The 16,163-nt window shown below is 38.8% G+C and overlaps 1 protein-coding gene across 1 annotated transcript in view; it reads right to left on the bottom strand.

Moving 5' to 3' along the window:
* Nucleotides 1-10,822: 10,822 nt before the first annotated feature.
* LOC124612258 (E3 ubiquitin-protein ligase NRDP1) overlaps nucleotides 10,823-16,163 on the bottom strand; it is a 70,622-nt gene continuing 65,281 nt past the window's right edge. The window contains exon 6 of the mRNA XM_047140345.1: nucleotides 10,823-11,899. Within this exon, the coding sequence (XP_046996301.1) occupies nucleotides 11,630-11,899 (270 nt within the window). The 3' untranslated portion in view covers nucleotides 10,823-11,629. The remainder of the gene's footprint in view (nucleotides 11,900-16,163) is intronic.

Genomic DNA, 16,163 nt, shown 5'->3' with positions numbered 1-16,163 from the left:
GTGTACCCACCACCAGTAGTTGATTAGGGAGGAAGTGAGGGGTTTAGTGTTAATAGCACACTAGGAAAAGCAAGTTACTGCATGTAGAATTGTACACTGATAGCAAGGAATTTATTGGTGAAGGGATAACAACTGTGGAAAGATGGTCAGGGAGATAAATTGTGGACAACTGTTTGGACTGTTGTAACAAGCAGTTATGGGGCCATTACTAAAGAGCTGGAGTTGGATTTGTAGATCTCTGGAAAAGGTAAAAGGTGGTTGTCAGGGGATTGCTAGAGGTTGATTTTCACTTTTTGCAGCATTCTCAAATTGAGAAAGAATGTTTCTTTACAATTCAAATTTTCCATAGTGAAGTCAAACTACAAACATCCTCAAAGGGACATTAGGTGCCATACGACCAGCTAGGAAAAATGGTTAATATGAACAGTAGCCCTTTTTTTTAATTAAAAATATTTTGAGTCTGAACATGACCAAGTCCATGATGTTTATAGAGTAAGATATATTCATGTCAGAAGACATCAAAAACACACTCATAACTATTACATATTCTAAAAACAAAATACAATACCCATATGACTTACTAATTCAGCATCGGAATTCTTCAATCAGTATTGGCAGAAGAGTTTAAATTCATCTTTAACCATTAGTGGTAAAGGTTACTACAGAATGTCCTGAGAGTCTACATGATTGTCATGATAATGACTGATGATGATACTGATACACATACAATTATCCCAAAGCTACTCAATTATCAATTGCCATTTTAACATTACACTACTATCAGTTCTCTCTCTCTCTCTCTCTCTCTCTCTCTCTCTCTCTCTCTCTCTCTCTCTCTTTCTTTTTTTTTTTATTTTAAAAAGTGAAAGCATACAGATGTGAAGAGGGGGAAGAAAGGTGGAAAATGTAGAAAAGAGGGGCAGACCAAATTTCTTGAGAAATGTTATCAACAAAGGTCATCTGCAAACTACATACACATATATATTACAAAAAAAGTTGTCAAAAAGACATTCCCTCCTAAACATAGACTTTGCAAATTTGTGTCTTATAACGCTGCATAACCTAATATATCCTCTGTTTTATTATGTTGGTTACTAATAATTATTCCAACACTCTCTTTTACAAGTGGCACCAGTTATGATGCTTTCAACTGGTAATGATAGTTTAATTGAAGGAAAAGGTCACAAAACATTAAGAAAACATTTTGCTTACAAAAGTTTATCAGTATACAAGGTTACACAATGAAACTTCACAAAAACATCTTTCCCCAATGTCATATTAGTCTGTAATTGTGGGATGAACAAAATAATTTGTTTGTTTCAGATGTTTTATTACAGGCAATTCATTTTGTACCTCTATCTCCCATTTGAAAAAAAAAAAGAGCATTCAGTTCTGCTCTAGCAGTTATTTCATCTATCAAGATTACAGAGTGAGAATTTGTAATTTGAGGAAAGATGTAACTGATCAGACTACTAAATTTGAAAAGTTACAAAAGTTGTACAAGAAATAAAGATGTATCATTTACAGGCAGAAGAGAGAGATGAATGCATTTAGTAGCAACATTTAGGTCGAATTTATACTTTTGCATTCCATCATAGTTGTTTGATAGGGGTGTCCTGATAAGAATGATGACAGTATATTTAGAATGACTGACTAAAAATATAAATGAAAAGGCAATGTAACAAGTCACTACATTTTAAGTTTTTTTATTTATTTGTGACGTTTCGGAGGCTACACGGGTTCGTATGGCAGGTGTTACTAATGAGCTGCTTACAAACTTTTAATGGCCAGAGACGGAGGAACTGCTTATACAGACAAGAGCTCTTACCCAGTAACATTCACCTACTTACACTGCCTACAGAACAGTCTTGCAGGACAACAGTTTTGCAAAAATAATAAGAAAAATGCGGTTCTGGCAGAAGTTTATAAAAATTTGTTAACAGGTTTGACAAATGCTTAGACAACAGTAGCAACTTTGTAGAAAAATAAAGCATGAATTAGACAATGTGATACAAAATTATAATAAAAAACTCTAGTTTCTATGAGTATAAACTAGTGATCTTTGCTCCTCAGGCAACCAGCATACCCATATACACCTGCCAGGTGGTAACACCATGACTGTGGTGTCAGATTCAGCAGTAACTTACACATAAAATTCATTTTTTCTTGGTCAAAAGACATCAAATTATTTTAGTCAAAGCTATAAAGCCATATTATCAAACAATTCTATTTGGAAACAGGCTGATATGAATGTTTAGAGATTATTCAGTGAAACACCACAAAAGAATCTGAATTATAACACTTCAGAAGCTTTATATATGAGTTCCTTAGCTGGGTACCATAATAACATAGAATAACAAACATTCAGACTTGAATGATTGCTAGAGAACTTAGAGAAGTCAAAGCTCAATTTAATTGGCACTTCTACAGAAGATAACACTTATCAAACAATTGCAAGTCCTTTTACAGGCCAGTACACAAATTAATAACTGTAATGAATTATGGCAGTGGTACAGCATCAGTGACAGAAGCTTTGCAGGCAACACATTGTACACCTGACAATAGTCAGTCTTAATTACTTTTTTTCTTTTTCATATTTCCACAGCCATGTGATACAATAAACTACTTAAACCACACTAACTCAAACATTTTCATTATTCTACATTACCCTGCAGTGTTACAGAAAATCCATAATCCACTAAGGTAATTGGTATATTAGGATCATCCATCACCAGATATCACATGTGTAAGTTTTACCAGCAGTAAGTTATAACAAAATATACTAAAGTGCACATTCAGTTAAGGATACTATAATTGTAATTTTAAAACAAATCACAAAAGCAGCACTTAGATTTTTTTATAAAATAACAAAATACTTTCTGACATTGAAATATATTTCACATGTCAAAACTGAAATCAGGGATCGGCGTTAGGAAAAAATATACAATGCTTCAAAGGGGCTATCTTCTTCCTGATAAAAAGCTCTGTTGTCCAAACAGTAGCAGTGTTAAGATACCTCAGTGTTTCAACTAGTGTCATGTTAATCTTCTGGTGAAAAGGTTGAGTATGAGATTTCTCAAAATGTTCTGGTATCTCAATACTGCCACCTACCTGAAAACTCATTAGTGTTTCATCAATAGTATACACTGGTATATTTACCTTCTTTTTATCAGATAGTAGCAGAACATGAAAAATGAAAACAAAATATATATTAAAGACACAGACTGTTAAAAACACAGTAAGGAAGCACAGTTAACAAAAATAACAATAATAAAATTTATAAAGCATTTCTGATTCACAGTTTAGTAATATAACAATATATCTTCTCATAATATTGGATTACAATCTATATATGACAAGAATATTGCAAACTGATATTTCTTTTTTAAAGAAAAGAAATTTCCATATATAAAAGTTCTGAACAAAAGCCTTCTATTACATTAAGAACAAATTCATCATTTGACAAACATTCACAAATAACAACATCTCAAAAATTAACAACCCGCAAGTCTAAAGGAAGCAATCTCCCCCCCCCCCCTTCCTCCCAGAGAGAGAGAGAGAGAGAGAGAGAGAGAGAGAGAGAGAGAGGGGGGGGGGGAGAGGGGGGGGGGGGGAGAGAGGGGGAGAGAGAGAGGGGGGGGGAGAGAGAGAGAGAGAGAGAGAGAGAGAGAGAGAGAGAGAGAATCATAACTTAATAACAGCAGCAGGCTCTCCAGCAAAGAGAATCAAACATACGCAACATCATTAGAAAGATCTGGTATCAGTCCAGCAAAGGATCAGAATCAGATTTATTTACATGCAACACCAATAGAAAAAAATGGTATCAATCCAACATAGGACTGGTGTCAGTTTTATTTATTAAATATTTACTTCTTCAATACGACAACAAAATTATTAGCTCTGAAAATGATTTTCCACAACCAAAAGTCTGATATAAAAAAGTGAAATTGCACAGACAGAGAAATAACCACACTGATCAGATTGTAATTACATTCTCTGAAGTAATATCTACATAAAACAGAATTACAACAAACCAGTCCATACTTATTACAAAACGTATTTCTTGTTAACATAATGTGTCACAGGACTCATCACAAAAGCAAAATTAGAATTTTGTATCACTAAGCAAGGCGAAGTGGTTACTCGGCTGTAGCAGGAATTACCTTATATCACATGGCTACATACTGCCCTTGTGTGTGTGTGTATGTGTGTGTGTGTGTGTGTGTGGCGCGACCATGCAAACTGATCTCAAAAAGTTTTAATGGGAAGTACCTTTATGAAACAAGAAAGAGTGACAGAAGATGCAAACAAATGTTGATTTAAGCAAAATTAAAGTCAGTCAATGGTGTGTAAATTAGATGACACAATGCCGAGTAGAGCCAGATCAAGTACCTGCCCCAACACAAAGTAAGTAGAAGTAAGTAGAAAGCACATGAATATTTCACTAATAATATACATAGATGTGTTATTAGACAGCAGTGCCTGCAATATTACAAACTCTACAAAGAAAACCCTCTTTGGAAAACTTCACACCTTTTGTTACACAGCACTGGGCTTTCAGGCTATATATGTTGTGAATAAATGTTGCACTGAGACATTACAGAAGAGTATTGTAAAACAGCCAGGAAATGTTTCACTGTTGTGTATGCAAAGCTTTGTTCCGTACTCCCTTCTCCTCTATTACTATGCGGCAAAAACTTTTTACTATCTTGTAGAAACAGATAGAAATAAAGTAGAGACAAGAAAAGCCAAACTTTTGGACCCCTTTATTCTGCTGACAATATTCCGTAAGAAAATGGTTCCCTTCCTACTGTCATGCCATCTAAACCTAGATCCTGCAAAGAACTGGTTTGCAATCTCAAAGTATTAGATTCTTAAATGTAATACATCAAGCATCAATCTATAACCTGAAAAAATAACAGCTGCTGCTTTACTGCTAATAAATAAATGTTTGTCATCTAGTCTGGTGCAAGTTGTTTGAATCTACGTTGTCAACTTGAATATCCAGTTCACTGTTTTTGTATGCAAACAGCTTTTCATTTGGCCTCACAGGGCTGATTGGACCTCCTTCCAAACCGCAACACCAGAGAAAAAGTTGAAGTGATCACCAGGAATCAACTTTAGGACCTTGGCTTTACTGGCTAAAAATGCTTACTACTAGACCATTGGGTAAATTTGCTGTTGCACCTATGACAATTGCTTTTAGGTGTTGCGACTAAGAACAGAAAGGCTGTTCATCGCACTAAAAAGTGTTATGAACACTGTAGGAGAGAGGCTTTGATGATGAAGACCCTGAAGATATTATAGAATCAGCTGGCATATATTCAGAAAACAGTAGGCAATATCACCCATGACACACAGCAAACAATGGGTCGACAGACACAGCTGAGGAAAACAATATCACTGGGGAAGGACACTGCCAGCAAAGCATTGCGGGCAGTCAAGGTGAGATGTATTGTAAGTCTTGTTTCTGTTCTAGTACTAAATGGACACTTCATTTAGTGGCACGTACAGAAGTGTAGCGAGTAGCAGCACCCCACTTTTAAGAGTACTGGAGAGTATGCTTTAACTACCTCTCCTCTCCTGCTTATCAGATATAAAAAGTAACACCACTGCCACCCTGGCCATGTAGCCAGTTCGCTGCACTGGGTAATATATTGATTTGATATCAAGCACCACAAGGCACAGTTATGCAAACTTGCAGAAGAAATACTTGTATATAAAAATGATATATGTGATGAAGGACGGGAATTTTACACAAATACTGGTACCTGCTGTGAGAACTTAATAAAGCTACCTTGAGTAACTTTAACAAATTAATTATAGCTACAGTTCTACAAAAAAGGTGACATTCTAATGCTTTATTTCATTTCAAGGCCACAAGAATGATGGCAATAACAAATCAGACAGACTATAAATACTTTTCATTCAAATAAACAGCACAAATCACAGTGGAACACGAGTTAGTCTGTTAAAATGTTCCACTGTTGAGAAAAAAATTTTAACAGAAATAATGAAAAGAAACGAGCACACAGAAACTGTAAATTAACGAAAGTCAAAGGGAACTGTATCCAAACTTTCGAGCAGTCTTTTAACAGATAAATAAAAAAATTGCACAGAAATTGTTGCTAGGAAAAAATAATCCACTGCTTAGTTATTTACATGTCAATTATTCTTAGAGAATTTTCATCCAGTCTTGATTGTGCGTCAGCTTTACAAAATCAAGCCATTTCACATATTTTTGAACAGAAACTTTGTCCTATGTAGAAGTACAACTGTAAGTCTTCTCATACAATAAGACTTCACTAAAATTAATTGTAGTAAGATGCAGTGTGTTCCATTTCATTGAGTACTATAGCTTTCCATTGTACATATCACTTAAAAAGATTTACAAACAAAATGATAATGCATTTGTTCGCATGGCCACTTCTAAAAATAAACACATATGTACAATACTGAAAATACATGGTGCCCACTCAAACCTCCCTGATTTCAAGGAGCCAGGAGAGAAAAACCACAGTAGATACAACAATGAGAGATGCATCACATTGTAGAGCATCTCAAAGAATTTATATTCCCACATCAGAAGGGCCAAGTATCATCGCCAGAGTGCAGCATGGTCGCATGAAGTAAAAATGGCAACTCCACAGCAGTGCGCACAAGCAGTAGTGTGGTTTGCAGAAACAAACTCACCGATTACTGTGCAAAGAAATTATCGTGTGTGTGTGAATGTGATCCACATGATGTGAAAACAATTCAGGAATGGTATAGCAAGTTTCTGGCTACAGGAAGTGTTCACAAGTTCCTGGATAGAAAATTCCCCAATCATTACATCTGATGCGGAGGGCCCATTGCCTGGCCACCACATTCACCTGACATTACGCCACTTAATTTCTTCATGTGGGGATTCGTGAAGGAGCGAGAGTATGTGACAAAAGTAGATGATATTTCTATGGTGCGACATCATCATATCACTAATGTGATTGCAACAATAACAGAGGAAATTTTACAAAGAACTTTGAAAGAAATTGAATGTAGACTCAATATTCTTTGTGCTACAAATGGTGCACATGTAGAGGTGTATTGATGATCAATAAATAAATTATTTGAAATGGTCTACAATGTCGTGCACTTTTCATTTTCGTATCTACTGTGCTTTTTTTCTGGGTCTTTGAAATCAGGGAGGTTTGAGTGGGACACCCTGTACTTATTTACAAGATGTGTGAGAGACGTGAAGCTAAACTGATGTATGAATATTACATGTTTTTAAGCTCATCTACGATCATTGTACTTTTTTGATATACATTGTAAATTGAAGTTTGCAAGAAATGGGGTGTACCAAAAAAGAACTTTCTCCCAAATCAACAATGTCATTTTCACAAAAGTAACTTGGCTCAATAAATCACTCCCACAACATAACATCTCTCAGCATGACAAATATGCTCCACCAAGAAGGAAGATTATGGTTTAATATCTTATCTACAATGAGGACTTTGCAGATGGGTGTAAAAACATTGAATGAGGAAGAAAATTTGCCACATTCTTTTCAAAGAAATTATTCTGCCACTGACCTTGACTGAGTTGGAAAAACAATGACAAACCTAAATCCATTTGCTCAGATGGGAAATTTAATCCTGTTCCTTCTCAATGTAAGTATCATATAGACCCCTTTCATCAGTTTGCTTTGCCCAAGAAGACAGTGGATACCCAAACACGAAAGATCAACTTGCTGATCTCATAATGCAAAATCATTAAGTGGAAATGAGACATACTGGACAGATGCAGACTCCTTGGAAAATGCAATGCTTTCACATTAATGATGGAAATAAACCATGCAAAAATGTGTTACTAAATAAAATGACATACCGGTAAAGTAAATTAGAGACAAACCTATAATATTTCTGACACTTCATGCAGAAGCAACTGTTCAGTCTTCACAAGAAAGAACAAAAATGACTGCCTCACCGAGTGTTTAGTCCAACCTGTCTTGCAACATTACTTGCTCTACAGAAACAATTATACGAAAGCATAAATCGTTTATAAATGCTTGTAACAGCTCCTTCAATGCCCTTGGATCACATGTACAGAGATCTTCTGTACTGTACTGTACTGTAGTAGTTAACTGAAAGAAACATGCAGCGAGATGTTTAGTCCAACCTGTCTTGCAACATTACTTGCTCTACAGAAACAATTATACGAAAGCATAAATCGTTTATAAATGCTTGTAACAGCTCCTTCAATGCCCTTGGATCACATGTACAGAGATCTTCTGTACTGTACTGTACTGTACTGTACTGTAGTAGTTAACTGAAAGAAACATGCAGCGAGATGAAGAGAAATGATACTTTTATCAAAGACAATAACTACACTGAACTCACCGCAATTTACAATGGTCCCTTGGACATTACAAAGGGCAGCACATGCTTCTTAATAGGGTGTGGATCACCACGGATGGCAATGCACGCTCTGCGATGTGCTGCCAAGGTGAGCAGAAGGTCGGTAAACAGTTTTTGTGGTACAGCATTCAATTCCTCTCTCTCTCTCTCTCTCTCTCTCTCTCTCTCTCTCTCTCTCTCTCTCTCACACACACACACACACACACACACACACACACACACACTCACTCACTCACTCACTCACTCACTCACTCACACACACACACACACACACACACACACACACACCCCCGACTCCACCAAAATGATCATGTTCAACAGTGCTAGACATACCCTCTTATACGGTGAGAGGTGGGAAAGGGTAATGCATCCGGCAACTCTGTTGAACATGATTGTTTTTACGGTTCAGGTGGTATGACACGAGGAGGCATAATGGACATACTGATCTTCACATTTTTTAACACTACACTCACCCGTCAATGTTACTGTGACCCTGAGGTCCTTTATCATGTGTGTCTTGTCAAGGGTGCATCCTGCAAACTATTTTTATGGACGAATTGCGCTACCACATTGAACCGCACGGATGAAGTACTCTCAGAACAAAAAGATATTTTTCAAATGTACTGGCCTACCTGTTCAGCCACTTTAAATCTCATGAAGCTCATGTGGGATGCACTAGGGAGACATACTGCAGCACATCCAGATGCAACAATGACCATCCAGCAACTGTCAACTGCAAAGGAGAAAGAATGGAAAACCCTACAACAACTCCTTACCAAAATTGTGGCCAGATTGGGAGCACTTTGCACAGTGTGCACTGCTGTCTGTTGATCCCACACCCTATTGAAAACCATGTAATGTCTATGGAACAAGTGTTATTTCTGTTTGTCTTATTGTGCAATTCTTTCAGTTACTTTCTGTACTATACTGTAGCAGTTCTTTCTATGTACGGTCCACGTTTCATCAATACATCACGCAAAATTTATTTTCATCCTTATGTTTTGCGTAGGGGTGTAAGCCATGAAGGGATTTAACTGTGAATAACTTTTTTTTAATTTATTCTTCTCTCCATTCCATTGTTTCAAATTCTGTCAGGAAATACCATTAAATAAAGTAGTTTAATAAATTGGATTGGAGATGACAAACATATCTCTATAGCAAATCATCACAAATGCACTAAAAATCAAAAATATCTGTAATGAACTGCCCTGCAACTAACAATTATTAAACAACAGGTTCCTCCATCAGTCTCTGCTATATTACAAACACATTTATAAAAGAGGAAATCAGAAGCCATATCACGTGAACTAACATGAGTAAATATCTTTAACTAGAGCTGAATTACAGATCTCTCTCTAGTTGGATTTGGTTTCTTTTTCACGTGGTGGTAGTTACAAAAGAAACATTTCCTCAGTTTTGAAAATTGTTGGAAGGATACTAATCCTAATCTTGTTTAAGAAAAGTGCAGCATTTCTTTTTAGTGACAAGGAACTATACAATAATGATGAAAGGTATCAAAGTTTTAATTATCACCCAGAAATTATTATGCTACACTGATGAAATTTTCTTCTGTGTCGTCATTGCTTCTTCTGTGCTTTGTGTTGAAAATTTCAGTTAATTATATCCTTTACTTTTATTTTTATTTTATTTTTCTAAGGAGTGACATAAGTGACTGAGGTGGAAGATGGAGAAAACTGTGGCTTATGGTGTGATACAGTTCCTACATCTGAAGAGTAACAGTGTCCAGGAAATCCATAATGAGATGTTGATGTTTATGGAAATGACTGCCTGTCTTATGACACTATTACGAATTGGGAAAGAAATTTCTTTACCAGTCACATGTCCCTGACAGATGAGCCAAGAGCAAAAGTCAGCTGGGAAGGTCATGCTCGAGTTTTTGGGGTCTGTTGCGGAATCATCACAGATTACCTTGTCAAAGGTCAAATCAACACTGGCAGATACTACAGTAACCTACTGGACAAGATATGAGAAAGAACAGGGTATGCTCTTCAGAGGTATTCATTTTCTGGCTATCAATGCACTGGTCACAGATATTACAACACAGCTGACATCATGAAAAAATTGCAAAAGTGGTTTAAGACAAAATCTGCAGACTTCTACAATAAAGGCATTTGGATGGTTAAGAAACACTGGAAAAATGCATAAACAGGGATGATGACTACACAGAGAAGAATTAACAACAAATGAACACAAACCCCCTATCACATTTTTAAGGACGACAATCCGAACTTTACGATGGACCCTCATACTTACTGCTATTAATATGTTACCAAAATAATTAGTGGTAGTGGTGCTGGAGGTAATAACTCACCTCCCCCGCATGCACCTACATGTTTCACCCTGCCTCGACCATTCTTAACGCTCCCCCAACCCCTCCTCCTCCCCTTCCCTCCAGCACACACCTCTACCCTTACCCCCACCATCCAGTGAACATCACTGTTCACTTTAGTCAGATCTCAGTGCTGGGAGATAGCAGTAGCAACATGTACCTTTTCCATCTGCCCGTCAGCTTCTTAATTTAACTTGGCCACTAATACTCTGAAAGAAATGACTCATTAGAACACATGGTTACTTAGAAAATGCTGTGGAGAAGAAGAAGAGAACTTACGTACAAGCGGTGAATCGCAATATTGTTAAGTAAAAGATGTTGAAAGTGTGAGTGGGGGAAAAAAGTAGCCAAAGAGAACAGACAAAACAAAATAGTTTTCAAAAACAGACACAGCTGATAGCACCAAATTTGTTACAAATGGCCATACCACTGAATCTGATGCTGCAGATTTTAAATATTTCTAACAAGATCATTGCAGGGATAACATAAAGGAATTTTTAACTTCCAATGTTTGCAATATGTTGGAAAGAACAATGGTGCACCTAAAATCATCATGCATTACTGACAGAGATTGTGAGTATTCTGAACAAGTGGTGATGGACAAATGTACAGTAATGTTACAGAAATGAAACAAATCCATTACAATGTTTTTATGATTACTGAGATAGCACCGACTTTGTCAGGATAGGACAGGACAGGACGTCTAGACAGGGAAATACTATACAGAAAGGAAAAGGAAAGGTACAAAAATGGTAGAAAATGTTTAGTTGTAAGAACAGAATTTCCTAAATTCTGGTAGTCAGTGTACAACACAATGCTGAATTAACCAAGCATTTAAAACACTTTGAGGTTTAGTTAAATCACATGGATTTTCATGTTTTTTTCACTCAATTCCATGAGCAAAAATCATAACAAGTCCAGGGTCAACCATCATGTCATCACTCATATGGGTATTGTCACACAGCAAAACTACTACGGCTTGCTTTCCTGGCACCCTCTTACACACGTACTGTTCATATTGACGACGATTATTTTGCCTAGTTTCCAGAGAACACAGTCCAGGTGGCCAGCGCCGTTCATGTGCATTTTCCATTAAATCATCCACAATATGGGGTGGACAGCCTGACTCTGACAACGTTCGTTTTATCATTGCCTGCACACAAAGCACAAGTGTGTTACACGTTAAATTTATGCAAAACTATTTTTACATTTTTGAAGTAATATTTGTGTACAGCTTTAACTTAATTTGTTTATCATAAGTAGAGGGGCAAGGAAAAACCAGAATCCAACATTGTAACTGCCTAATCCTTTAATTGTATGTCCCTGATAAGAATTTACTACACAAAACAATCAATTGCTGCTACAGCTCCATAAATCAGCCTTTTCCATCATCCTTTTAACTTCCAAACATGCTTTGATTTGTCACAAAACCAAAAACTGTGTTGGCTACACCAAATATTATTATGATTCTCAATATTAGACATTAAAGTCTTTATTAGGAAGGAGAGGCACACAGTAGTCAGTCGCAATCCCGTTAGCTTTTATTATTCTTGCAAATATAAATTTCGGCTATAAACAGCCATCCTCAGTGCATTTTCATTGTATTTCAACAGACTCTTGGCAGTTCATGTCACCATATATTCTTACAGGTGTATACACTGAAGGACACTGAGGCTGTTGCTGTGTGGCTCTCCTTCCTTATAGTATATGGTCACTGCACACAACAGTTCCTGAGGAATCAAAGTTGCTAAAGTGTTTATTGTAACTGAATGAATTAACTTTAAAAAATTGAATTACAGGTAAGAGAAAAGCTATTCAGTCACTCAAAATATATTACAATATCTTCAGTCGCTAAGAAATATAGTGTACGTTAAACAAACAAAACACCTTTCTTTCAATGTATCAGTTTCCCTATAAATTACATCAGGCAGCAGAAAGAGGCATGTTACTTTTTATATCCATAAGAACAACATATTGTCAAACTTACTTTTTATGTAAGTATTCAACCAAAAAAATCACCGATAAGCTTTATGACCTAAGCACGTGTGCGCGTGCAGACACATGCATACTTACTCTGTACCCAGAATAAATCAAGTTCATGTTGTATATTTAATGATCTTGCAGACAACATTAACAGGAACCTCAGACATTTTGCAGACAATGCAGTTATCTATAATGAAGTACTGTCTGAAAGAAGCTGCATAAATACCCAGTTAGATCTTGGTAAGTTTTCAAAGTTGTCAAAGATTGGCAACTTGCTTTAAATGTTCAGAAATAAATTATGCACTTCACAAAATGAAAAAATGTAGTATCCTACGACTATAATATCAATTAGTACCTATTGGAATCTGCCAACTCATACAAATATCTGGGTACAGCACTTTGTAGGGATACAAAATGGAATCATCACATAGGTTCAGTTCTGGGTAAAGCAGATGGTTGACTTCAGTTTACTCCTAGGACATTGGGGAAGCGCAATCAGTCTACAAAGGAGACTGCTTACAAATCACTCACTCATGCCACCAGTTCGAGAATATTGCTCAAGTGTGTGGGACCCATACAAGATAGGTCTAACGGGGGATATTGAATTTATACAGAGGACAGCATGAATGGTCACAAGTTTGTTTAATCTGAGGGAGAGTGTCACAGAGATATTGAAGGAACTGAACTGAACTGAACTGAAAGGCTCTTTAAGATAGATTAAACTAGCTTTCCATGACGACCCTATGAATACACTGCAAACTGCTTTGTATCACTCACATAGAGACTGCGAGGATAAGATTAGAATAATTAATGCACACACAGAGGCATTCAATCATTCTTCCCACACTGCATATGTGAATGGAATGGGAAGAAACCTAATAACTGGTGCACTGGGATGTGCCCTCTGCCATGCACCTCACAGTGGTTTGCAAAGTATTAACGTAGATGCAGAAGCCTTCAACTCCAGCTACACTGCACACTGTTTTTGAAACTTAAAACAGTGTGATGGGGATTAAAATCCAGAACCTGGCCTTGTATGGCAATGCTCTTACAGTAAGAACACTGTCTATGAATGGCAAAGTTATGGGTTGGAATCTTTGTCTGGCACACAGCTTCTTATCTGCCAAGAAGTTACTACACATTGCATCATTTAGATGAAACACTTCCCTCACGACACATATCTGGAAATATTACTACTCCACCAATGTTACAAGATATTTACAAAATCTTAAACTTTTTGTTCTATATGTCTATCCTAGGAAATGAAATCTATTAAAAGTACAAAACAAACATACTTGGTTGGTTGGTTTGGGGGATTAAAGGGACCAGACTGCCATGGTCATCGGTCCCTTTTTCCAAAGACAAAGAACACCCACAGAGAATAAAAACAAGGAACAGAAGAGATCACAGACGATACAGAACAAGAGATACTGAGACAAAGACAAGACAAAACAAACTAAAACCACACAGAGTGTGACGGTGGTTGGCCGACCATAGACATAAAAAAGGAAAGGCCAACCACGTAGAAACACATTAAAAAATCAGTGTAAAACCATAGGCCAAAGGCCAGAATCAATACAAAACAATAAAATAAAACATAAACACTCAGAGTAAATGATAAAATCCCCCTGCCCGAATAAAACGTAAAACTAAGTCAGCCATAGTGGAGTCGTCTGTTAAAAGGGCAGGGAGCGTAGCAGGCAGCGCAAATGTCTGCCTGACCACAGCTAAAAGGGGGCAGGCTAGTAAAATGTGGGCCACTGTCAAAGCTGCCCCACAGCGACATAGAGGAGGGTCCTCCCGGCGCAGTAAATAACTGTGTGTTAGCCGGGAGTGGCCAATGCGGAGCCGACAAAGGACGACGGAGTCCCTGCGGTTGGCTCGCATGGATGACCGCCACACAGCCGTCGTCTCCTTGACAGCACGGAGTTTATTGGACATTGTCAGTTCGCGCCATTCATCGTCCCATAGCGCCGAGATTTTGCGGCGGAAGACTGCCCGCAAATCAGTCTCTGGGAGGCCAAGGTCCAGAGATGGCTTGCTGGTGGCCTCTTTCGCCAGGCGGTCAACATGTTCGTTACCCGGGATACCGACATGACCGGGGGTCCACACAAAGACCACAGAGCGGCCGCAACGGGCAAGAGTATGCAGAGACTCGTGGATAGCCATCACCAGACGAGAACGAGGGAAACACTGGTCGAGAGCTCGTAAACCGCTCAGGGAATCGCTACAGATAACGAAGGACTCACCTGAGCAGGAGCGGATATACTCTAGGGCACGAAAGATGGCGACCAATTCAGCAGTGTAAACGCTGCAGCCATCCTGCAAGGAACATTGTTCGGAACGGTCCCCTAGAGTGAGCGCATACCCGACACGACCAGCAACCATCGAACCATCAGTGTAGACAATACCAGAGCCCTGATACGTGGCCAGGATAGAATAAGCGGCGGCGGAAGGCCGCTGGAGGGACTGAGTCCTTCGGGCCCTGTGCCAGGTCCAGCCGAAGGCAAGGGCGACGAACACACCATGGGGGTGTATGCAAAGTAGCCCGGAAAGTAGGTGGAACAGTGAAAACCTGAAGCCCAGAGAGAAGCTCTTTGACGCGGACCGCTATTGTACAACCAGACCGGGGCCGACGATCTGGCAGATGGACGACCGATCGCGGGAACAGGAGACGATAATGTGGATGCCCGGGCGAGCTGAGAACATGGGCAGCGTAAGCGGCCAGCAAACGTTGGCGTCGGAACCGCAGGGGAGGGACACCTGCCTCCACGAGTAAGCTGTCCACAGGGCTGGTGCGGAAAGCACCAGTGGCAAGGCGTATCCCGCTGTGGAGAATTGGGTCCAGCACCCGCAACGCAGCTGGGGATGCTGAGCCATATGCCAGGCACCCATAATCCAGACGGGACTGGATTAACGCCTGGTAGAGCCGTAGCAGGGTAGAGCGGTCGGCTCCCCAGCGGGTGTGGCTCAAACACCGGAGTGCATTGAGATGCCGCCAACACGTCTGTTTGAGCTGGTGGTTGTTGGTATGTTTAAGGGGGACTAAACAGCGAAGGTCATCAGTCCCCCATTCCAAAATCAGGCGAGCCGAAAATCGACGGAGCAGATAAAAACCAAAGGTGGAGGAGACGTCCCCCCAGGCGCTAAAAGAACACAAACGCAGCAAGAAACACTACAGACAAGAACAGGACAGAAAGAAACAGAAGAAAGGAGGATGGCCGGAGACTGGTTGACTGACCATGAGAAAAAAAAAAAGGGAAAGAGTCAACCATCTGACGGCACACCAGAACAGCAACAGACACAAGGACAAAAGACGCAAAAGGGAAAGGCGCAGGACTTCCCTAAATCGAACCATAAAAACGACTATTACGGATAAAATGTAAAACAGTGTCAGCCATGGAGGCATCGTCGGATAAAACCAAAGCCAAAGT

This window comes from Schistocerca americana, chromosome 4 (genome assembly GCF_021461395.2).
Source record: "Schistocerca americana isolate TAMUIC-IGC-003095 chromosome 4, iqSchAmer2.1, whole genome shotgun sequence".
Classification (NCBI taxonomy): Eukaryota; Metazoa; Arthropoda; class Insecta; order Orthoptera; family Acrididae; genus Schistocerca; species Schistocerca americana.
This window is presented reverse-complemented; position numbering and strand designations above follow the sequence as displayed.